The 24,166-nt window shown below is 39.8% G+C and overlaps 1 protein-coding gene across 5 annotated transcripts; it reads left to right on the plus strand.

The window, feature by feature from the left end:
* The first annotated feature begins 76 nt into the window (after positions 1-76).
* On the plus strand, positions 77-23,039 carry usp20 (ubiquitin specific peptidase 20). Of its 5 annotated transcripts, none has more exons than XM_022219368.2 (25): positions 77-254; positions 554-661; positions 1,097-1,150; positions 1,483-1,545; positions 1,677-1,817; positions 1,906-2,008; positions 2,247-2,316; positions 2,426-2,539; positions 2,680-2,779; positions 4,288-4,801; positions 4,913-5,062; positions 7,942-8,054; positions 8,811-8,983; positions 11,290-11,384; positions 11,474-11,507; positions 11,635-11,680; positions 11,796-11,976; positions 12,113-12,239; positions 12,323-12,492; positions 15,833-15,914; positions 16,547-16,655; positions 16,746-16,848; positions 16,940-17,008; positions 17,097-17,263; positions 18,573-23,039. In XM_022219368.2, exons 2-24 carry the CDS (start codon positions 584-586, stop codon positions 17,252-17,254), a joined length of 2,847 nt encoding a protein of 948 aa, XP_022075060.2. In that variant the 5' UTR covers positions 77-254; positions 554-583; the 3' UTR covers positions 17,255-17,263; positions 18,573-23,039. The 5 variants fall into 5 exon arrangements, with proteins under 5 accessions (XP_022075060.2, XP_022075075.2, XP_022075065.2 ...); XM_022219383.2 differs by having other exon boundaries at positions 2,680-2,758; XM_022219373.2 differs by having other exon boundaries at positions 557-661.
* Positions 23,040-24,166: the final 1,127 nt, after the last annotated feature.

Genomic DNA, 24,166 nt, shown 5'->3' on the forward strand with positions numbered 1-24,166 from the left:
AAAGCAGTGGGCTGGCTCTACACACTGACGTACTGTGCCTCCTCCTTCTTTACTTTGCGTCGTGCCGTGCCGTGCCGGGCCGTGCTGCGGATGGGGGTGGGAGGTTGTTCGGGGATGGTGGGCCGGGGTATTGCGTCGCTCAGGTCTTCTGCTCGGTATCTTTGCTAGCTTGCTGTCACCTGCTCGCCTTCACCATGGATGGCTTACGAGGGGATGGAAAATAAACGCTATCGTCGTGGCAGCTGCTTCTGTTGGTAAATACGATTCGTTCATAACAACTGTTGTCGCTGCAGCCAGGTGATGATTTCTGAGCTATCTTGGGTAAACAGAGGGCCCGTCACTCTGCAGAGCTGTCAGCTTCTGCAGACCCTATTTGTGGAGGTTACTGTGAAAAGGTAACCTATGTAGATGTCTAACATATGTTTCAGTTGTCATTCGGGGACAATTTGCATGTGCTTTTTGTGGGAGCAGATTGTGTTTCGTGTTGAGATGATGAAGCTAACGTTAGCTACAGCAGCCTCTCTTCTGAATTACTACTGCCTTGTCAAATCAGCAGACGTCCCCCTGAAGAAAGTGAGTAGCTATGGCTGAACAAGACGTCTGTCCTCACCTGGACTCAATAGGCGAGGTGACCAAGGAGGACCTCCTGCAGAAATCTAAGGTGGGCTTTCATTGATTTACAGTAAATGATGCTCAGTGCAGGTCAGTGCCTGTGCGTCTAATGACTAACACACACCTGAAGGCTGTCATGTGACTAGTGATCAGCTTACACTGTTATAACACTGCATCAGCTGTGACATATGCTGAAGCCTCTGTTTGTTGAGTATCTAATGTGTTATGCCCTTGTACGACATTGTATTTCTATTCTTTTTTTATTTTCCTAAGCGCTTTACTGGAAGACAGCTGGATTTCTCCTTTTGTTTTCATCACAGTGGCTTCTTAATTTCTCCTACTCACAGACACAATGGGAGGGGAAACAAACAAACAAGCCCAGTTCTCTTGCATTGAAGCTCATAGGATTACTGGGTGACTGAGAGCCTACACAAGCATCCTTATTATATTATAGTCTATTAAAATCCACTTCTTCCTTCTGCAGGGAACTTGCCAGTCATGTGGAGCCGGGGGCCCAAACCTGTGGGCCTGTCTGCAGGTACAGTCATGTCCTGTTGTCGTTATTTAGAGTTACTGCTTTTTCAAAAGTTGGCTGGTTTAGCCACAACAATGATGACTGCTGCAACTGTTACTGCACTTATCTCAAATCATTTTATAAAAGGAGGCAGGTGAATGCTTAATAATTAATGATAATGTGGAACTTAAATGTAGTTATAAGTGCAGCAGCTCTCAAACTCTGGCAAACAAAAAAGGTTGTTGATTGATTTGGAATGACACTCACAGATAATGTGATTTCATGTCTTTGTAAGGTAGGAGGGAGGATTGAAACACCGTAAGACCCTGTCTCATACAATGTTTTCTTTCCTGTAGAATGACTGCCCATATGTTGGCTGTGGAGAATCCTACTCTGATCACAGCACCCTGCATGCACAGGTACAATGAAATATACCTGCAAGCTTTTTCTTTCCTGTCATCAGTCCACCTTTTCCCCTATTAGAGGCAACATATTGCATTAGTTAATTAAATGAGAGCTCACTGAGTGGTTGTTTGAATGTTTCCATCAGGCTAAGAAGCACAACCTAACAGTGAACCTGACAACGTTCAGGATTTGGTGTTATGTGTGTGAGCGAGAGGTGTTTCTGGAGTCCAGACCTGCCCTGGTGCCTGTACCTGCTGCACCACACCACTGTAAAGCCACAGAGCAGGTAGGAGTTCTGCTCATCTCACTGTTTCCTGTTTCTCCATACGTACTTAAATAAGATGCCTAACAGTGTGTATTAATCATTTTCCTAGGAAGCAGCTCCTCAGCCAGTAGGTCACCCGCTAAAAGCAGTGCCAATTGCTGTGGCAGAAGAGGAAGGTTCTGAATCAGAGGAGGATGAGCTCAAACCCAGAGGTACGCTGTCAACATGAAACACACTTCAGCACACGTAAATCCAACTCGTGTTGCTGTTACTTGTGTTAAGACCACATAACGTCTCAATAAAAACACCATGTTTGAGAGAGTTCTTAAGAATCCAGACCTTTCCAAACAAGCTGCCACATTTGAGAACTGTGACTAGTTACCAGCCTTGTTTCTTTTAATCCACAGTAGCTGTGAAGATCTTCATAGGTGTTGTTTTTGTTGTTTGTAGGTTTGACAGGGATGAAAAATATTGGCAACTCCTGCTACATGAATGCAGCTCTTCAAGCCCTGTCCAACTGGTGAGTTCACGTCCTCTCGTTACATTTAACCAGTTAGCAGGTTTGTTTAGATTTTTCTGTTCATTTATGCAGGCTCCTTGTGTTTCTTTTCCTTCTCTTTCGTCGCCAGTCCTCCTCTCACTCAGTTCTTCCTGGACTGCAGTGGACTGGTCCGGACTGATAAGAAGCCGGCTCTGTGTAAAAGCTACCAGAAACTTATCTCAGAACTCTGGCATAAAAAACGGTAATGAACACATAAAATGTCCTAACACTTTCTAATAGGCACACATACAGCTTTATTATGAGTATAATATTAGACCACTAGCAGCTGATTAAACATTCACACTAAAATATCTTTAATTGTCATGACTGCTGCCCTCTCAGGCCCAGCTATGTCGTTCCTACCAGTCTGTCGCACGGCATCAAACTAGTAAACCCCATGTTTCGTGGTTACGCTCAGCAGGTAGGGGCAAGCAGCCAGCAGGTAACTACACCTGGCATCACTCAACAGCAGCCTGACACAGTTTTTTCCTTTGTTTTTATACCGTTAACCCCAGTGTGTTTGTATTACGCATTCTTTAAAATTAATTTTATTTTTGCAACAGTATTTGTGATAAATGTCCAAAAGTTTTGCATGAGTTTCTATCCATTTGTGTATTTCAAAGTATAGGCTTACGAATATTCTGTGTGTCCGTCTTAAAACAGCTGTCAGGTGTTAATCTGATCACTACCAAATAGGGGAGTATGATGCGGACAGATGTTACAGCAAGCAAAAACTTTTTTCAGTCTTCTTATGAGTACCTGAACGTTATTTCAAGACAAACTTGAAAACATCAGAACCTGTCCTTTAATGGCTGGTTCAGTTTTGCAATGCAAGTGTTTTTGTAGAGGTAGACAGTCATAAATGCCTTTTTGCTTTCTTGTGAAGAAAACAAATATAATCTGTATACTTGTTTTTTTTTATTGAAACCTTAATATGTACTTATATTGGACCTGCTAACCCTCATAGATACATTTAACAGTGTAGAATTGAAGCAATAGTTGTACATTTTGGAAAATGCATCTCATGTTTAACAAAGCAGTTAGCTTAGCTTAGCATGAAAACTGAAAGCAGAGAAACAGCTAATAACAACCTGCTATTTATGCACAGCAGGTTTTGTATAAACTAAACAAAGAAAATGTGAGATGTTAAATATTGAGTTAGAGTTGCCAGAAGACAGATATTGTTATCTCTGTATAAAGCCAAGCTAGCTGTAGTGAATCGCTAAGCTAAGCTAAGCTAAGCTAAGCTAAACTAATGAGCTCTTCTCTTTGTATTTAGCATACAGGCCTAAGAGTGGTCACTCTTACCAAGAAAACAAATATGTCCATTTTCTTTAATTCTAGAGAAGCTATCAGATCTGCTGCCATACAACACTTGAGTCAAAATAGTCAAAGTTCATATCATTTCATGCATTACCTCCAAACTGCATACAGAAACACTGAAAAGACATCCAAGGCTTCATGTAATTTTTGAGAAGTAGGAAAAATAGTCGAATTATCTCTTTAAATACACAAACAAGTAAACAACTCATCAGACTTTTGAGTTAATTTGAGTTTGTAAAAAATATCATGTGAATTATCTTTGGAATCCGGTTTTAAAATGTTCTCTTGTTTCCCTGTGGGCTTGTGCATGTTTGCTTTGTTTGACTGTGAGTGGTGTTAGTAAGAGATTGTATGAAGTAATGCATTTTGCCTCTCTGTAGCAGGTATAATTAGTACACAGAATCTCCTTTTATTACTTCTTACAAACACACAACATGATTGCTTGTCATACAGAATACATACATTATTACTCACGTAATTCTCTTTCCATGTTCTTGTTTTGAAAGAAGAGTCTGGTCTGCAGACATTTACTTTCTGTCTGTCTATCCTGCTTTTCTGCAAAACTCCTGTCTGTAAGTAGCTGTATGAGTGCATTCTCTTTTTGAAATAATATGTGTCTTGCTGCAGGACACTCAGGAGTTCCTGCGCTGTCTGATGGACCAGTTACACGAGGAGCTGAAGGAGCCTCTGACAGAGTGCAACATGAGTGGGGATGGAAGCGACGGGGAGGAGAGAAGGGACGGAGATCGCTCCCCATCTGAGGATGAATTCCTGTCCTGCGACTCCGGCTCCAGCAGCGACCGGGGGGAGGGAGGAGGTGTGGGCGACGGGGAGCTGCTCATGCAGGACGAGTGCGACGGGGTCAGATCTCCTGCAGGGGGAATAGTAGGTGTCACTACCGGGGCGTTGATCTCGGAGAAGGAGAGGCTGAAGGAAAGGAGGGTGTCCGGCTCACCTCTCCGTGGAGGCTCACAGGAGATGGATGAGGATGCAGATGTGGACACGGCAGCCGAGGACGGGGTTCCTGAGAGGGGAGAGGAGGAAGAGTCAACACCAACCCCAAACACTGAGACCCAAACTCAAGAGAACAACCAGACTTCTAGCACAGGGCAAGGACAGGTCCAGAGCAGCAACACCTCAGGTAAAAGCCCAGCAGGAGTATAAAAGTGGGTTTTCCAGTTTCATATTCCATGTGTATGATCTTTAGTGATCTAAACTGTCACTGTTGTGGCTCCAATGTGTTGCTTTGTAGAACCAGACAATGAAGCATCGATGGCCCAGCCACAGTCCACTCCCTGCAGCCCAGTTCGAACGCTTCAGGAGCTACATCCCAAACTGTCGTCCAGTCCACCGCGCTCCAGCCCCCTCCGCTCTGCAGGACCTGCATATTCCTTCAAAAAAGGTAAGTGAACATGTTCTGTTCAGTACTTAGAATGTTTCACTTCTCATCCAAGACAAGACTTGATTATTTCTACGGACTGCTGGGAGTGATACCAAGTTTTTAAAGTTTTCTTTGGCTCACAAAAGTTTGGGGTCACTTAGAAATGTCTTTATTTTTTAAAAGAAAAGCATTTTTATCAATGAAAATAACATTACATTAATCAGAAATACAGTCTAGACATTGTTAATGTCGTAAATGACTATTCTAGCTGGAAACAACGGATTTTTAATGGAATATCTACATAGAGGAACATTTCCAGCAACCGTCACTCCTGTGTTCTAATGCTACATTGTGTTAGCTAATGGTGTTGAAAGGCTCATTGATGATTAGAAAATCCTGGTGCAATTATGTTGGCACATGAATAAAAGTGTAAGTTTTCATGTAGAACATGAAATTGTCCGGGTGATCCCAGTCTTTTGAACGGTAGTGTACATTTGCATCACAACGTCATTTGAGGAGGTTAAGGTCACACCGGCAGTCATGACAGATTTGGAGTCACATGTATTATGGAATCTAGGCACCAAAAGTTAGATTCTTTTTGAATTAATTAGAAAACAGTAAGAGTTTGCATATTCATCCGGCCACTTTTCATCATTAGAGTTGCAGTCCGTCACATTGAAACTGAGTTCTGGCTAAATTTTCATGAACATTTTGTTCTGTTATATGGTTTTTGCAAGGTTCAAATGACACCCACTGGTTGTTGATGTGGATAAAGAGAGTCAAAGAGGATATACCGTACTGCTCTTGGAATGACCCTTTGTTGTTATGCATCTTCTACTTATTAGCCATGCTAGCAGCTTGCAGCTAGTGACTCAAAGAATGGCAGAATTAAGGTCAATCAGCCATTTGAAAGCTTTGGTTCAGGCTGAAATATCTCATTAGCTGTAAGGTGGAGGTGGCCCAAAATTTTGTACAGATATCTTAGTGCCCAGATGCTATATCTCTGTGAAGTTAGTAATCCCTTGACTTTTCTTTCATTGCTATCGTAGGTTGACATTTATGGTTTTGATTAAAATGTCAGTATATACTCGTTATGACCTTTACTTGATGTCTAGGGAAATGCAAGAAGTAACATTAAGTCTATATCTGAAAACTAAGCTCTGCAATAAGAAGACTAAAATGGCAAGAAAGGGCTGAGAGAGAGAGAGAGACATCAAATAATATTTGAGAAAATGGCAGCAAATACATCTCCAGGATCTCCAAGGGTAATATAGAACAAAGCAAACTAAATCCCCCACTGTAATTCATTCTACAGAATCAAGCACAAAGACACTAGCTTCTTAACAAACCACAAAATGTTAGACAAGAAACGGGAAAAAGAAATGGTGGAGAACTGCTACAGGCTTTCTGTAGGCTCCCTTGGCTTGCTTGCGAGAGATACTTTCATCAGCCAACCAGCAAAGGCAAGAACCAGCTTAGCAGAGCTGAATGAAGATATAAGCAAAGATAGAATTTTAGCAGCTTCGCTAATGATCAAATAGAGTTCAGCTGTAGGGGAACTTGTTCTCCTCTCATTTCTCAGTTTGTACATCCTTGAATCCCTTCCTCGACTCCTCTCCTCATGTCTTAGGAGTCGAGGCCACAGGCATTGATCAAGATAAGACATTCTCTGCTGCTGTTTAAAAAAACAACAGTTAAATGTGATTTGTGGTGCAGCTGCATCACCTCTCCATTGTTTAGTTAAAGCCTGCTGCTTCATTTTAGGGTCTCTGTTGAATGAGCATAACAGAGTTTGTAGCAAATTTCTGTGTATATTTACTTTAATTCATGTCCTCCAGATGCATTTTAGGAATTGAGCCACGTTGGCTCACTAAGATTGATTTCTGGGGCTCAGGCAGGAGGACGGAGGAGATGAGAAGACAAGAGGTTAAAAATAGAGAAATTAAATGAGCCTATAGGGATTCAAAGGGGTGTGACAGACCTGAAATATAGAGAGAAAGCACTCGTCCAAAAAGAGGTCAGAGGAACATTAGTGGACGTGGCAATGTTTGATGGATTGTCATGAAACTTGTTTATTGTCACAGTCAGTCAGTTTAAAATTTTAATTTGGCTAAATCTACGTTTTATATTCTATTGACAACATCAACATTTCTAGGTGTTGTTTGCTAACTGTCAAAACGTTAGCCTAATAGCATAGTTGCCTAAGTCATGAAGGCCAAAAAATGACTTAGGCAATTATGCTATTAGGCTAACGAAAAGCTAGCTTGGTGTACAAGATAAATATTGTACCTACTTGTCATTCAGTCGTTTTATTGTGACTTGGTACAGTCTCACAGGTCTACTATCATGCCTTCAGTCTCTCCCTTTGAAGATGGGCATCATCCACTAAGACTATGGGTTTTGTAAATGCTAACTCAAGTTTCACCAGCATATCTGGACCACTGGCTTTTTGCTGCACCTTTGTCCCCACTATATCCATGTGTACATGTGAAACTCTACATAGTGTGCTTCTCTGTGGAAGGAGCTTCTGTATTTAACATCTGCAGTGACCCTGCACTGAGAATGTTTGGTTTAGACCGAGGCTGACATTTTATGTTGGTGCATCATCTGCTCCAGTCCCTGGGTTTTGCACTCCATGCACAGGACTGTCTATGTGGTTTCCAGTTTTGCCAGTGAGAGGTGTTAATATATTTAGCAATGATGCAGATTTAATTCTGAAGTCCTCCACTAAAATTACAGTTACTGAAGTTATGAATCTTCTACTTACAACAATCTTTCGGTACAGTAGATGCAGGACACATTCTGTTGTTTGCCTTTCCATCATCCACACAGAGTGCTTCATTTAGTCCAGATTAAGAGTTTGTTCTCTAAAGTCATTCTTGCTGTCACATGTCTTCCAGCTCAGCTGCTGCTCAGTGCCAGGAAGAAGAAGCAGTCTCACTATCGCAGTGTGATCTCTGACATCTTCGACGGCTCCATCCTCAGTCTGGTCCAGTGTTTAACCTGCGACAGGGTGAGATGCGCTACACAGGTTTAAACACCAGGGGAAGCTACTCACATTTTCAAAAACATCCATCCATACACTGTTCATTCCTATGTTCATTCCTATTCATATCCCAGCTGACTTAGGGTGAAGGCAGAGGACACCCTGTCTCCTGTTGTCAGTCTATCACAAGGCCTCACATAGAGACAAGCAATCACACTCACACTTACACCTACAGACAATTTAGACTCACCAATTAACCTCAGCATGTTTTTGGACTGTGAGAGGAAACCGGAATACCCGGAGAAAACCCACGCATGCACAGGGAGAACATGCAAACTCCATGCAGAAAGATCCCAGGCCAAGGCCGGGACACAAACTGGGGATCTTCTAGCTGTAAGGCGACAGTGCTAACCACCATACCACTGTGCAACCCCTTATTCAAAAACATGTTCAGTGTAATTACTTTTCCAAAAGTATTTGATCAAAGTACAATTAAGTGAAAGTAAGATTTGTTAAATTATTTCATTTCAAAATTAGAAAAATATTTTATATTATCAAAATATGCAGAAATGATTCCCAATTATTATTCACAATAATTTTATTATTCACAGTTAATCATGAAATATCTTGAAATGATTCAGTTTGTACTTGTCTCACCTCATGTTTTTACCTCTTGAAAACTTTAAAACTAAATTGTTTATTAATTTAAGAACAAATTGTTTAAACCTGTACTCTTACCGCTGGAGACATGCTCTGTAAATCAGTCCTCTGAATGTGTGGCAGGTCTCTACTACAGTGGAAACCTTCCAAGACTTATCCCTCCCCATTCCTGGCAAAGAAGACTTGGCAAAGCTCCACTCCTCCATCCATCAGAACCTGCCAGTCAAGACCGGAGTGTGTCCCGACACTTATGGCTCGCAGGGCTGGATCTCCTACATCATGGACTCTATACGCCGGTCAGTGGGCTGTGTTTAACTGTCATTAATGAGAGGGAAGTGAGCATGATTGAATTCTGTAAATTACAGCTGTATATTCATGAGCTAATGTGACTCATATCTATTAATCAGGTGGGTTTCTGGTAAAGGATTTCATGTTGATGTTATCTTCAGATAAAGTCAAAATGAAACCAAAGTATGACAGATGGAGCAATGCCAGGAAATGTAAGTGTGGAGTAAAGTTTTTACAGAGAAAGTAGGCAAGTAGAATCTTGAGTTGTCATGCTGAGTTGATGAAGCGCCCACTTCTTTCTGAAAATCAACCAGAGAAAGTGAGAACTTGGCTGCAGTTAAGTCTTTCTTACAGTAGATGTCACCATATATGTTTGTGAATATTATGCTGAAGATGATGCAGGTATCAGTGTTTAGCCAGATCTGTCATGTTTCCTGAATTTGGCAAACATGAAGAACAGCGTGACAAATGACCTCTTTTTTTCTTTTTTTAATTAATCAACTGTCATTCTTAAATGGAAGGGTATTTTTTGTGACTTGTGCTGTAATGTGAGAGTTCAAGACACATGCTATTGCTTTGGCAGTGATAGAAAGTAAAGAAGAGATACCACATCCTGTGATGATTTGTCACCTTCCTTTGAATACTGGCAAACTTCAGGGCAAAATTCTCGTATTTGACACTCATCGCCGAAGATGAAACTGTGTGGTTTGTTTATTTAAAGCCTTGAGGACATCTGGAAACAGTTCAGGACTGATGTGTTGGAGAGATTAGGGAAGGCGAGGAGAGCTCTGAAATGCTCAATGAGGTTTGAGTGCTGAGCCACCAAATGACCCATCAGGAGTGATACAACATTTTAAGGAAGTATAAGGAGGTTGTGACTGGAGTAGTTAGTGAAGCAGTGTGTTAATCCTCATTTTATATGAGCTATTTTCATTTATGATGACATGGAAATGGAGTCACTTCCTTTTCCAAGTAAAGAAGTGCTTTTGTAGACACTCAAACTGTCATCTGGATTCATCATCCAGGTCAGACATGTCGACACATCCCGTAGCTTGACATGCACTCGTCTACTAGTGCTTCATGACATGACTGACATTAGTTGCTGATTATTTCAGTTTGAGATTCATTCCTGTAATACCATGACACAGAAGTATTATTCAGCATTTAGTCTGATTTGTGAAGCCAGTGCGTCATAGTTGGCAATTACGACACATTTCAGCAAACATGAAATCCATGTTTTCACGTTAACAAAGGATCAAATGATTATGTGAAGAAGGGGTCTTTCCACTGTTGCCAAGTACTTGCTCAAAGGGAATCACTGGCTTTCCCTTAGTCATTTTCTGAGGTCTTGACCTGACTATTTGTACTTTTTATTTCTTTTAGTCACTATGAAAGACCCTATTTAGTGAAAATCAAGATTTTTACCTTGTTAAAGTGTCCATATTCTAATAATTTCATAAGCTGAAACACACATCGGGAGCAAAATAAGCTGAAAACAACAGATGACAGTCTCGTTATTTTTCTTTGTTGTTGGCTCTGGTTCGACTTTGACTTGACTTTGGTGATTAGGATTGTTATCTGAATCTAAAATTTCCCACAGTTCTAGAGAATTTTAGCATCTTTGCCCTCAATGTTTTGGTTTTCTGGCTGACAGTTTTCAGCATCATCTTTGGCAAAAACTCTTTGATATACCCTCTTTAGACTACCTGCCTGTCACCAAACGGCATAAAGACAAATCTAGTGTGAAGTTAGCAGAGAATCTAGCAGCCAGAGAGCCAGATATTTCCCCTCAGGATTTGGTATTGACCAGAACAGAGCTAAAAGGAGAACCAATTTTGGACTCCAAATGATGTCGGCTGAATGCCTAAATAGGTAACTGCTCGCCACAAAGTTCACCATAAGAACTCAAAGTGCATGTCGAAACTTTACCAGCCTGCCTTCTCCATTCCACTCTGATCTTTCAGTCAGCCAAGTGCAGAGCGTATTTAATTTGAAGAAATGGGTGCCCCACTAGCCTTTTTCTAAGAGAGCACTCCACTTGAGATGAGACTAACCGAGTAGCAAGCCTTTCAGGATACTCAGGTGCACTGAGGCTGAAAGCTGCCTTTTGAAGTCGTCGCCATCAAAGACCCCTGCAGGAGCTAATATCACTCCAGGCGGCTTTGCTTTTGGGTTTATTTAATCGTTACAAGCTGCTGAACTGCATGGAGGTCATTTCTGTCAGTATGATCCATGTCAGGAGACAGACTAAGGAGGGGCTCTGAGTGTTTGTGCTTGTAATGATTACCTGTGTTTGTGCTGTGCCTTTGAACAGGTTTGTAGTCTCGTGTATCCCCAGTTGGTTTTGGGGGCCCATGGTAACACTAGAGGACTGCCTCGCTGCCTTTTTTGCTGCAGATGAACTCAAAGGTAAATAACATGATCCTGTGATATTCTATTCTAGTACTAGCATTGTTTTTATATGTCGGAATTTACATTTCTATTTATTCCTTTACCAGGGGACAACATGTACAGCTGTGAGAGATGTAAAAAGTGAGTATACAATTTAAAATCTAGGTTGCTTTAATAAAACAGTTGCGTAAATAAAGGTAAATAATTAATTTAAACTAAATATTAGTCTTTATATGCATGCATTTACACAGTGTTTTGTGTTCCGTAGGTTGAGAAATGGTGTCAAATACTGCAAAGTGCTTAAACTTCCAGAGGTATGAGGCAGTTTTTTTTATCTTATCTTTTTCTTGCTGCAGATAACAAGTTTAGTTTCGGTTGCAGCCGGCTGCGTCAGCTGAATGTTTCTGTTCCTTTACATTTTCCGTACAGATTCTGTGCATTCATCTGAAACGCTTCCGGCACGAGGTCATGTATTCGTTCAAGATAAGCAGCCATGTGTCCTTCCCACTGGAGGGCCTCGACATGCGGCCTTTCCTGGCCAAAGAGAGTCCATCTCAAGTCACCACTTATGATCTGCTGTCAGTGATTTGCCACCATGGCACGGCAGGAAGTATGAGATAAAGTCATTTCCTACTGACAAGGGCAATTCAGATGTTATTTCCTGTATGCTCTGTTAAGCTCTTAAACTATTTGATGTGTTCTTGACTTTAAAGCTGTCCATATGTTCTCCTTTTATATGGATGCAGGTGGACACTACATTGCTTACTGTCAGAACGTCATCAATGGCCAGTGGTATGAGTTTGACGACCAGTATGTTACCGAAGTCCATGAGACGGTGGTGCAGAATGCCGAGGCCTATGTGTTGTTCTACAGGTGAGGAGCCCGTTTGCACTAAATCTGCAATGGTTAATTCAAAATGTTGCTTCTGCTTGACTGTATTTTTCCTACCGATGCAGGAAAAGCAGCGAAGAGTCGGTGAGAGAGAGGCAGAAGGTGGTGGCTCTGGCTAATATGAAGGAGCCCAGCCTGCTGCAGTTCTACATCTCCAGAGAATGGCTGAACAAGTTCAACACCTTCGCCGAGCCAGGCCCTATCAGCAACCACACATTTCTTTGTCAGCATGGAGGTGTGTAGCAATCATGTTTTTTTCTTAAAAGTCTTAAGCTTTCTGAGGTCAAAATGAAGCCCTTTAACACAGAGAAAGCATGCACATACTTCCTTAAGGGGAACTCCACTGAGATTACATAAAGTCACTTGTACTACTTGTTAGGTCTGAGGAAGCAGTTTTTGGCTCTGGAGGAGAATTGTAAAGAACCTGTAACGGATGTCCGGTCGGTGGGTCCGCTCAGCGCAATAACCACAGTAGTTTGGCAACGCCAAACAGGCTTTTATTTACACCGGTAGAATCACAACGCAAATAAAACAGTCTACAACTTATACCCGGCGCTCCACCAGACCTCGTCGGGTAAACAGTCTCCAACTTCTGTCCAGCGCTCCACAGGACCTCGTCCTTTAAACTTTTCCTCCACCCGTGCATCTTTCCCCGTGCCTCCTTGCTGTCTGTCCTTTTTGTGCACTGGCTCCAACATGCTACTGCAGAGAGAACAAAGAGTCTAATCGGTAACACCTGCGTCAATTAGCCTGAAGCGGGTTCCACCCGCTTCCTTCACACCTCTCTCCCCTGAAGCTGAGTTCTCCCACGCCCCACTACCACAGAACCTTACTTGAAAAATGTAAAACTGATACATATAATACATTATTTGAAAATAATTACATGACGTTAACCCTTTAATATCCAAGAACATTCTAGTAGTAAGAGGCTGTGCTGCAGTATTCCATCCATGGTAGCTGTGTTGTAAATGTGATTTAATGGCTGTCACATTCATTTTCCTTTAAAACTGTGTGGACAAAATTTGTCTGTCAAGTTACTCAAAACTGGAGATACTGGTAAGGGTTAAGGAAAAACAAACCTTAGGACATGTAAATAAATAAATAAATAAAAAAGAACCTTTAAATGTCTCAAGTGTGTCGGTCAGTTTTAGAGACAAAGTAAAAACACTTTTTACTGATTTTTCACTTGAATATAAAGTCCTGCACCTACAGGTAAAAGCCAGAAAATTAGAATATTTTCATAAACTTGATTTATTTCCGTAATTGCGAACAAAAGGTATAACTTTTACATTATATGTAATCATTGCACGCAGACTGATGCACTTCAAATGTTTATTTATTTAATTTTGATGATCATAGGTGGCAACAAATGAAAATCCGACATTCCGTGGGTCAGAAAATTAGAATATTACCTGAGGCCAATACAAAAACAGGATTTGTAGAAATGTTGGCCAACTGAAAAGTATGAACGTGAAAAATATGAGCATGTACAGTACTCAATACTTGGTTGGAGCTCCTTTTGCCTCAATGACTGCATTAATGCGGCGTGGCATGGAGTCGATCAGTTTCTGGCACTGCTCAGGTGTTATGAGAGCCCAGGTTGCTTTGATAGTGGCCTTCAGCTCTTCTGCATTTTTGGGTCTGGCATTCTGCATCTTCCTCTTAACAATACCCCACAGATTTTCGATGGGGCTAAGGTCGGGCGAGTTGGCTGGCCAATTGAGTACAGAAATATCATGGTCCTTAAACCAGGCACTGGTAGATTTGGCACTGTGTGCAGGCGCCAAGTCCTGTTGGAACATAAAATCCCCACCTCCATAAAGCAGGTCAGCAGCAGGAAGCATGAAGTGCTCTAAAACTTGCTGGTAGACGGCTGCGTTGACCTTGGATCTCAGGAAACAGAGTGGACCGACACCAGCAGATGACATGGCACCCCAAACCATCACTGATGGTGGAAACTTCACACTAGACTTCAGGCAACGTGGATCCTGTGCCTCTCCTGTCCTCCTCCAGACTCTGGGACCTCGATTTCCAAAGGCAATGCAAAATTTGCTTTCATCAGAAAACATAACTTTGGACCACTCAGCTGCAGTCCAGCTCTTTTTTTCCTTAGCCCAGGTGAGACGCTTTGCGCGCTGTTTCTTGTTCAAAAGAGGCTTGACACGAGGTATGCGGCAGTTGAAACCCATGTCTTTCATGCGTCTCTTGGTGGTGGATTTTGAAGCACTGACTCCTGCAGCAGTCCAGTCCTTGTGAATCTCCCCCACATTTTTGAATGGGTTTTTTTTCACAATCTTCACCAGGGCGCGGTGATCCCTGTCGCTTGTACACTTTTTCCTACCACAGTTTTTCCTACCCTTTGCCTCTCCATTAATGTGTTTGGACACAGAGATTTGAGAACAGCCAACCTTTTCAGCAATAACCTTTTGAGTCTTGCCCTCCTTGTGCAATGTGTCAATGGTTGCCTTTTGGACAGCTGTCAAATCTGAAGTCTTCCCCATGTTTGTGTAAGCTTCAGAACTGGACTGAGAGACCATTTAAAGCCCTTTGCAGGTGTTTTGAGTTAATCAGCTGGTTAGTGGGTGGCACCAGGTGTCTTCAAACTTGACCCATTTCACAATATTCTAATTTTCTGACCCACGGAATGTCGGATTTTCATTTGTTGCCACCTATGATCATCAAAATTAAATAAATAAACATTTGAAGTGCATCAGTCTGCGTGCAATGATTACATATAATGTAAAAGTTATACCTTTTGTTCGCAATTACGGAAATAAATCAAGTTTATGAAAATATTCTAATTTTCTGGCTTTTACCTGTATATTCAAACAGCACAGCCATGACTAGAAGTAGGAAGAACTCAAAAATGGCGTTTGCAGTAAAGCAAAGTTATAGTGCCTTGAATAATAAATAAACAGAAAAAGAAAATTGACATTCTTTGATTGTTAAAAATGAATTCAATGTATACAACAAGAAGTCAGAAGATATTTGCCTCTGCACCTACCGTATTGAGACAGTTTGGTTTCTATTCAGTCACTAGTTAGTCTCCAAATTCAGAAAAATGTACACGTGCTTGCAAAAATACTTCATAGCTAAAAAAAAAAAAAAAAAAAAAAAAAAACAAGCACAAAAATTGTATTGGAAGCTGTTCAGTACTAGCCAGTGAGATACTTTGTGTTTGCCAGGTGTAGTTTTTGAATGAACCATTGCATTCTATCTTGTTTTCGAAAAAATCTTTTTCCACATTATTTAGCAGATTTGCGAGTTTATGATGGAAAGCAGCAGTTAGGAGGAAGTTATTGGCCTCTGTAGACTTTGCAGCTCCCAAAACTGGTAATTCCCAACATCCCCAGAAAACAAAGCACAAGCCTGTGTCCGCCTGTGTTTTGATTGGAAAAAAACATGGCTGTTTTGTTCCTGTGAGTTTTATGGCATCATTAATCAGGAGGACTGCAAGAATGAGGGTGTGGATTTTGTGTAGGAGGACAAACAACTACTATAGTATTCTTTTTAGCCTCATGTCTAGGCCAGAAAAGATTTCTTTATTAACTTTTACATGTTTTGTCTGTGTACAGGGATCCCTCCCAATAAATACCACTACATAGATGATCTGGTTGTGATTGTTCCCCAGAACGTTTGGGAGTACCTTTACAACAGGTAAGAATGCAACATGCTAGAATTTGGGAAAATATTCAGTCAACAGGAAACTCAAATACAAACTATGATATTTTTTCTTTATTTTTTGATCACATAACTGTCTGATTCTACAATAACATGTTGCCTTCAATATTGAAGTTTGGAATAGGACACATTAAAGGTGCTGGGGGCTGAAAAAAACTCTTAAATACCAACCGTCTAATTACAGGTTGGCAGCATTTTGCTAACACTCTCACCACAACGACTTTATGGGGTGATTAAAAAGTCACTGCTGCTGTTTCTAAGCCAAATGGCCAAAAGTGCAACTTTAAATTCATCAACATTTTCAAATCGACACCATTAGGCATGCTTCTTCATATTTTTTCCAACACATTATAAAAAAAACTGGCATTTGTGAAGTAAATAATAAACGCATTAGATAAGCAGTTAGAACTGAACCGCAGCTGACATGTGTAGCATTTTATTCGTTTCCCTTTGTGATCCCTTTATGTCATACATTTTGGATGTCTACAGGAGAGATCTATAAATCCATTAGCTGAATGTTGATTGAGGGATTTTAATCCATGTGTGTCTTTGTCTCTTGCTATATCCTTAAATGCCTTTTTGTTTAATGCTGGTGTCTCTGTCCTCAGTTTTGGAGGCGGCCCAGCAGTCAACCACCTGTATATGTGTGCCATCTGTCAGGTGGAGATTGAAGCTCTGGCTAAGCGTAGAAAAATGGAAATAGACACTTTCATCAAGGTAAATGCCTGTAATCTGCAACAGTTCACCTGTGCATAAACATATATTTATGCTTTGTGCTGTGTGGTAATTTTTTTCTCTTCTCTGTAGCTGAACAAAGAGTTTCAGGCTGAGGAGGCTCCTACAGTGATCCTGTGTATCAGCATGCAGTGGTTCAGAGAGTGGGAGAGCTTTGTGAAGGGCAAAGACAACGGTATGAACCTGCAGTTAGATACATAACAGCAGCGCATTCGACTTCTTTTCCTTTCTCTCTTTACAAAACACTTCTTATTTTGTCTTCCCAGAGCCACCTGGTCCTATAGACAACAGTAAAATTGGTGTGATGAAAGGAGGACACATACAGCTCAAGCAAGGTAAAGCTTTGTAGTGGCAAAGTGAAGGTGGAACAGAGGAGAATAGAGGGTCAGTGAACATATTGTTTACCCGTGTTTCTCACCTTAGGTGCAGACTATGGTCAGATCTCAGAGGAGACATGGCAGTACTTGTTGGGTATTTATGGTGGAGGCCCTGAGATCGCAGTGAGGCAGACAGTGGCCCCGGCTGACCCCGACAGCCTTCACGGAGAGAGGAAGATTGAGGCAGAGACAAGAGCACTTTGAGATAAAGAGGTTGGAATCTTTACTTGTTGGGAAATGCTGCTCACTGCTTATATGCTGTTCAGTCACAATAATCCCCCATAAAAACTTACATCCCTCTGCATATACACAGACTTACATTCAGCCGTATGTTTGAGTGTCCTTTGGGTCACAGTTTACTGCAGGGGTGTCAAACATTCGGCCCACGGGTCAAAGCCGGCCCTCCAGAAGGTCCAATCTGGCCCGCGGGATGACTTTGTAAAGTGTAAAAATTGCAGAGAAGACATTAACTGCAAATTGTAAAACTATAAATTTAAAATAAATTCTAAATAATGACAAGTTGTTTTGATCATAAAGTGAAATACTAGATTCCTGATTATTATTTAGTCATTTTTTGTCTCATTTTTGTAATATCTTGTCTTTTTTTTGTCTGACTTTTGTTGTTTGTCTCACGTTTTTGTGACTTTGTTTCTCACTTTTGTCATTTTGTTTCCTTTTTGTCTCACTTGTGTTTTTTGTCTTATTTTTGTTGTGTTGCATTTTGCTTTATCCATTGTTTTGTCGTTTTTGTCATTTTTGTCTCCTATGTGTAATTCTTTGTCTCATTTGCGTTGTTTGTCCATTTTATTTGACGCTTTGTAATGTTTTTGTCCAATTTTTTGTGTCTTTTTTGTTTCGTGTCGTTTGTCTAATTTTTTGTCGTTTTGTAGTATTTGTCTTGTTTTTGTTGTTTTTTCTAAAATACTATATCATTTAGTTCCAGATACCTGTGACTAAATGTTTTGTGCCTTTTTGTATATAAACTGTGATCTGTAAGTTGTACTGTGTAAATGACAAACTGAGGCATAATGTTGTTGAAATTTTATTTATTTTTCTCAACAAATTTCAGTTTGTTCTTAATGTTTTTGTAAAAAGATCGTTCACTAAATGTGAATATATTCAGAATGTGTTTGTTTGCACTAAAACAAGAAAAATATGGAGTTGTGGTTATTTATAGGTCATTATACTTTGATTTTACTGGTCCGGGCAACTGGAGATCAAACTGGGCTGAATGTGAGCCCTGAACTAAGATGAGTGTGACAACCCCTGGTTTACTGGAAGCTGTGGTCTTGGTACATTAACATTTCCAGCTACTTTGCTTACGTCAACCACATGAGTTCATAAATTCCTTGTGGTCAGCCAAGAGAAAAATGTCTGCACGTGTGGCCAACAATAGCAGGGGCTGTTACACAGCTGTAGTAGTTGTTTTATAGCCCTCAAATTCAGGCTAGATTGCTGTAGTTGAGGCCCCACTTTGGGTCTGTTGGTTCTCATACTGTTTCTCAACTCTCCTCATCTCCAGGATCTTCTGACTCCCCTTTCCACTCCTGCCCTCACAGGGAGCTGAGGCATTTGCACCTTGGTGGAGAAGCCCCATCGTGAGCACTTTGTAAATGTAGCAGCGTATTATTCCGAAGCCATGTCGCAAGAGGAGAAAACGGTACCGAAACATCACATAGTTTAATTTATTGGATAAAGCTGATCCTCAGTATTAAGGTGTGAAAAAAAATAAATAAGAAGACGTCATGTCAAAATCTCTGGACCTGTTTTTGGTAGCTATGGTGTGTCAGTGGCTGCTGTAGTGACTAGGTGTCATATACTGCTAAACCGGCTGTGGCAGGCGGACAGCTGCTCCAAGCAGAGCACTGCAGAGAGCAGAGCCACAGTTTGACGTTTAGCTTGAGGACTTTTCTTCTTCACTGGAAGCAACAACCAAGAGACATTACCAAGCTTTCTGTTGTATGCCTGTTTACTAGTTACATAGCAACAAGTTCGGATATGGAGTGAGAGATCTCAAACACATCAAACTCTTGCACCTTCAACCTTAAATACACAGAGCACTGAGCCCTCAGGAATGGAAGTCTTTTTGTTTGTTTTAACAGTGAAATGTTAGGATTAATGACTTGTACAAACCATTGCAGGTTCGTTTGAAACTACAAAACATGCATGCGTGGGTTGTAAAAGACTATTTTTCAGGTTTAAAATGCATGCAGCTATTATTTTGGATGAGTTAGTACATTTCACTGACAAGATGGGATGCTGAGGTTTTTTTTTCTTCCAGACACAATTTATCTGTTTATATGCTCAGCTATTTAAATATTGACTCACTCCTGTTTAGTTTGTTCTAGCATTATCAACTAGGCATAAGGGCATATATAGATATAAATATTAAAAAATAGAGAAATGGACATTTTCATAAGTCAGAGGATTGCATATCTGAGGGGTCATAAGAGAATTTTGTGCAACAAATTATCGTAACTGGCTTTTCTGACAAGAGCTTACACAGAAGGTTTGTAAATCTTCACAGACATCAATGTAAATGACCGGATGTCAGTTTTTAGGAGAGATACCTGTATTTCCACATAGACTAGTGATGCAGTTTTTGTTAAACCAAGAGATGGCAGTATTCAAAAGAAAGCTATTCCACACCATATACCAATTAAACGTTGAAGAAATAATTGTAACAAATATTTAGCACATCATGCAAAAAACTCAAACCTGTTCCAGAAAGAACTTGAGTGATTTTTTTTTTTTTTTTAATTTCTGCATTATTTCGTATTTGTGCATGTTTGGTTTTCAGGTCATTCAAAAATCCAAATATTACAGGCATATATTGAGGCATTTGCTTGTTAAAATACATGTTCGTCTGTACATTGCATTATTGGTGATGATGCAATTCAGACGTTTATGTACAATTCACCCTCTTTGCCCCAATAATACACCACAACTTGTTTACATAAATCATAATCTGGTGTAAAGTTTGGAATCATCCACTCACAAAGCAGGCAATGAATCAAAACAATCAAGAGAAAACTAATTTCAGATTGTGTGTAAATCATCTTTCAATCACAATCAGAGCAGAGCAACAAGGTGCAAGTATGTGAGACACTTCATACTGCTCTAGATTTCTCTGATAATATTTATTTAAAAAATTGTTTGCTGAACCTAAGTTGTTTAAAAGAAACCTTACACATCTTTGTTTAATTGTGCAGCTCGTCTTACAGCATCATCAATGCAAGATTTATGATCCAGGTTAAAAGCTGGGAGAAATGACAGAGTTGGTTTAAGCTCGCCTAAACAGACCAAGTCCTCCTCCAACTAAATGAACATTAGTGACATTAGTCTCGCCCTTTTTTAATGTACAAATCTGCATAGGTAAATACATTTTTGGCAGAACCTTTTTATGTTCAGTATCAATTTTGAAAGTCAAAACTCAGAAAAATGTTTACTAATTATTGGTAATATTAAATTTTAAAAATCCATTATTATTGAATCATCTGAGCCATGTTACATAAAGTACTAATGCACTGTTACTAAATTGTCTTTAATATTTTTACTTTACTAGCAACCATCAAGGGAGCAATTATATGTATACGACTCCTACAGCGAGAGAAAAACTTAATTAGAAGATAAATACTGCTACTCCACTATTACCAGTGTAAAATAAAGAATAACTATCTTTAAAAAAGCCAAATGATTTCAAATACAGGTGGCACAAAAATTCAATTAGAATAGATGGTTTGGGTTTGTTGAGATATAAATGGATATGAATTCAGAAGGGTATGCATGCATATTCATTTATAGATTTGAAAAAACTGAAAATACATACACTTGCTTTTTTTTTTTTAGAGTTAAATGTGTAATCAATAAGTATGAAGGTACAGCTTGCAGCTAGTTAGCTTTTAGTTTACAGACTGGAAGCATCATTCGCCTTCTACTGTCCAGACTTCACATACTCCCCCTATCAGCACTGCTAAAGCTCACAGGTAAAATGTTTTGTCTTGTTTATCTTGTACGAACTTTGAAAATCGAATTGCAAGTTGCTCTTTCCACCGTCTTTCAGTCTTTATGCTAATACAAGCTAACTGCTAGCTAGCTGTAGCTTTAAAATGAGCCTTTTCTGCAATCTAAAATGAGAAATCTACATCTCGAAGCCTTTTATTTAGGCAAGACTTTTTTGTGAAACACCTGTCTGTAGATTTAACTATGCATTGAAAGTCCAAACATTGTCAATGTACAATTTTCAAAAAGCACAAAAGATATTCAGAAGTGTATTTACAAGAGGAGTGATGGACAAAATAATTGACTGACAATATATCTAACAGGGCAAAGAGATAGTGACGCAGAATACCCAACATATACACCTTTTTTTCACCACAGATATTTTGACTTGTCTGTGTAGGAAAAGTGCAGGTGTAACTGATGTTAGCGATTGTTCTGTTCATTTCAAAAACCATACTAGAGGAACACATAAGGTCTTAAACTGGGATTGAAAGTTGACAGTCGGCAGGTTGGCAGCGTTACTCCCTTTAAATCTTCTTCATGAGGAAAAGCCAAAAATAATATTTAATGGTGTGTGTGTTTTTTTTAAGTCAATACTTATTATTCTGCCAGCTTTTTTAGTAGCTATCTAAGTTTTTTCAACTATAATTTTAAAGCTAACACCTAGCTAACGCCACTGTAATAGCTAACATAACCTAGCTCATGCCTTGACCTCAGGGCATGAGCTAGCTTATGTTACTAGCTAATTAGCTAGCTTATGTTAGCTATTACGGTGTTTCCCAGCCCTCTCAGATGAGGGTATTGAACATGTAAATGGAATATTCTGCTTTAACTTTTAATTGCCATTCCCAGCTGTCTCTCCCCTCACCCCAACCAGTCGAGGCAGATGGCCATTCTCCCTGAACCTGGTTCTGCCGGTCTCTTACTGTTAAAAGAGAAGTTTTTTTTGTTAAATTAGTCTGTTTTCTGTCTTTAATATAATAAGGCTGTATCATAGCTATAGCTTTGCTATTCAGTGTAACTTTTGGAGAGGGGTAAAGAAACCAGAAAATATTAATGTTTAAGAGTCTGGAATCGGAGAATTTCACCTTTTTTCTCTTAAAAATAGTTGTCAATTAATTCAATTAATCAATTATTTGCAGCTCTACCCTTCTATGTGCCATGCCCTAAAATGACTTGGGCTGTGAATTAGCTCAACTAAATAAGTACAACTGAATTGAAATTAGGCTAAATTCCCCTACATGGGACTAACACTAATTTCACCTGAAACATTCTTGCAATGACATGTCAGAATATCTGCCATTGCTGGTGACTGCATTTTGGACCAGAGTTGATACTAATCCATGCCTCCCTGTTTTAGATTTGTTTTTTATTCTTTTGTTTAAAAAAAAAATCTATTCATTTGTTTTAACAAAAAAGGCCACTGATTTTTCCATTCTGTCTCACGTGATTTTTATTGTTTTCATACATTTCTGGGCTATATCTACAAGAGATAGTATTAATGTTACAGTGACATGTGTGCTATGTTTCGATACTTTTTCGGGGGATTAAGTGCAATGAAATAAAAGACAAATCTTTGTGCAATCTTAGCTCTATCATCAAAGTGATACTGGGCAGTTTGGAAAACTGACAGTAAACTGGGGCTGTGCAGTTCATTACAGTGCAGTGTTAAGTCTTGAGTGGCAATTGCATAATTACCCTCAGCTGTGAGTTTGTTTGCTTGTGTTACAGCACGTAGCTATGCGTGTGAGATTTCCATTTCACTGCGTTGCTGTGGTTGGACAGTCAATCAGAAATATCATGGCAAGCAATGGGATTTCGTTGACTCATGTTTTCCTCGTATTTTACAGTGTGTGGCTCTTGTGGTCATGACAGTGGTGATGCTTTGATAACATGAGAGTTAAATGGGATGTCTTAATGTCTGTATAATTGATGTAATTACTCATGACTGGTTAAATGATTAAAATTGCCTGGTCTTGATTTTGAACTTGTTTATTATTTTTTGCTGTGATTTCAAAAAGAAGATAAAACAGTCGAGAGTCAAACAACACTGAAAATGCAACTTTAGGACTTACTTTTGGATATTTAAAACATTCTGAGACATGTTAAAGTTGAACTAGAATGGTTGGTTCCTTGTCATCAGGAATACTACTCAGCCAGTGAAAATTACTTTATTGCCATATTATAAACTGCGATAATGTCTTTTGTCAAATAAAATTACACTGGGAAAGCTTATGCTACAACCCAGGAGCATGCAATTTATAGCAATAGACATTTTTATTAGCTAGTTACACACGTGGACAAAATTGTTGGTACCCCTCAGTTAAAGAAGGAAAAACCCACAATTCTCACTGAAATCACTTGAAACTCACAAAAGTAACAATAAATAAAAATTTATTGAAAATTAAATAATCAAAAACAGCCATTACTTTTGAATTGTTGATTAACATAATTATTTAAAAAAACAAACTAATGAAACAGGCCTGGACAAAAATGATGGTACCTCTATAAAAGATTGAAAACTATTTGACCAGAGTGACATGATTAACTCAGGTGTGTCATTTAATTGACATCACAGGTGTTTCCAAACTCATAATCAGTCAGTCTGCCTATTTAAAGGGAGACAAGTAGTCACCCTGCTGTTTGGTGAAAAGGTGTGTACCACACTGAACATGGACAACAGAAAGCGAAGGAGAGAATTGTCCCAGGACATCCGAAAAAAAATTATAGACAAACATCTTAAAGGTAAAGGCTATAAGACCATCTCTAAACAGCTTGAAGTTCCTGTGACAACAGTGGCTCATATTATTCAGAAGTTCAAGACCCACGGGACAGGAGCCAACCTCCCTGGACGTGGCCGCAAGAGGAAAATTGATGACAAATTGAAGAGACGGATCGTTCGAATTGTATCCAAAGAGCCCAGAGCAACCTCCAAAGAAATTAAAGGTGAACTCCAAGGCCAAGGTACATCAGTGTCAGATCGCACCATTCGTCGTCGTTTGAGCCAAAGTGGACTTCATGGGAGACGACCAAGGAGGACACCACTGCTGAAAAAAACTCATAAAAAAGCCAGACTGGAATTTGCAAAAATGCATGTTGACAAGCCACAAAGCT

The sequence above is a fragment of the Acanthochromis polyacanthus genome, chromosome 18, assembly GCF_021347895.1.
Source record: "Acanthochromis polyacanthus isolate Apoly-LR-REF ecotype Palm Island chromosome 18, KAUST_Apoly_ChrSc, whole genome shotgun sequence".
Lineage (NCBI taxonomy): Eukaryota > Metazoa > Chordata > Actinopteri > Pomacentridae > Acanthochromis > Acanthochromis polyacanthus.

What these genes read in the sequence shown, in the direction of transcription:
- usp20 (XM_022219368.2), top strand. Translation starts at nt 584, where the DNA reads ATGGCTGAACAAGACGTCTGTCCTCACCTGGACTCAATAGGCGAGGTG. An exon ending in ACCTGTGGGCCTGTCTGCAG is followed by an intron (nt 1,151 to 1,482) that starts GTACAGTCATGT and finishes TCTTTCCTGTAG; the next exon opens with AATGACTGCCCATATGTTGG. An exon ending in AGTGTTTAACCTGCGACAGG is followed by an intron (nt 8,055 to 8,810) that starts GTGAGATGCGCT and finishes AATGTGTGGCAG; the next exon opens with GTCTCTACTACAGTGGAAAC.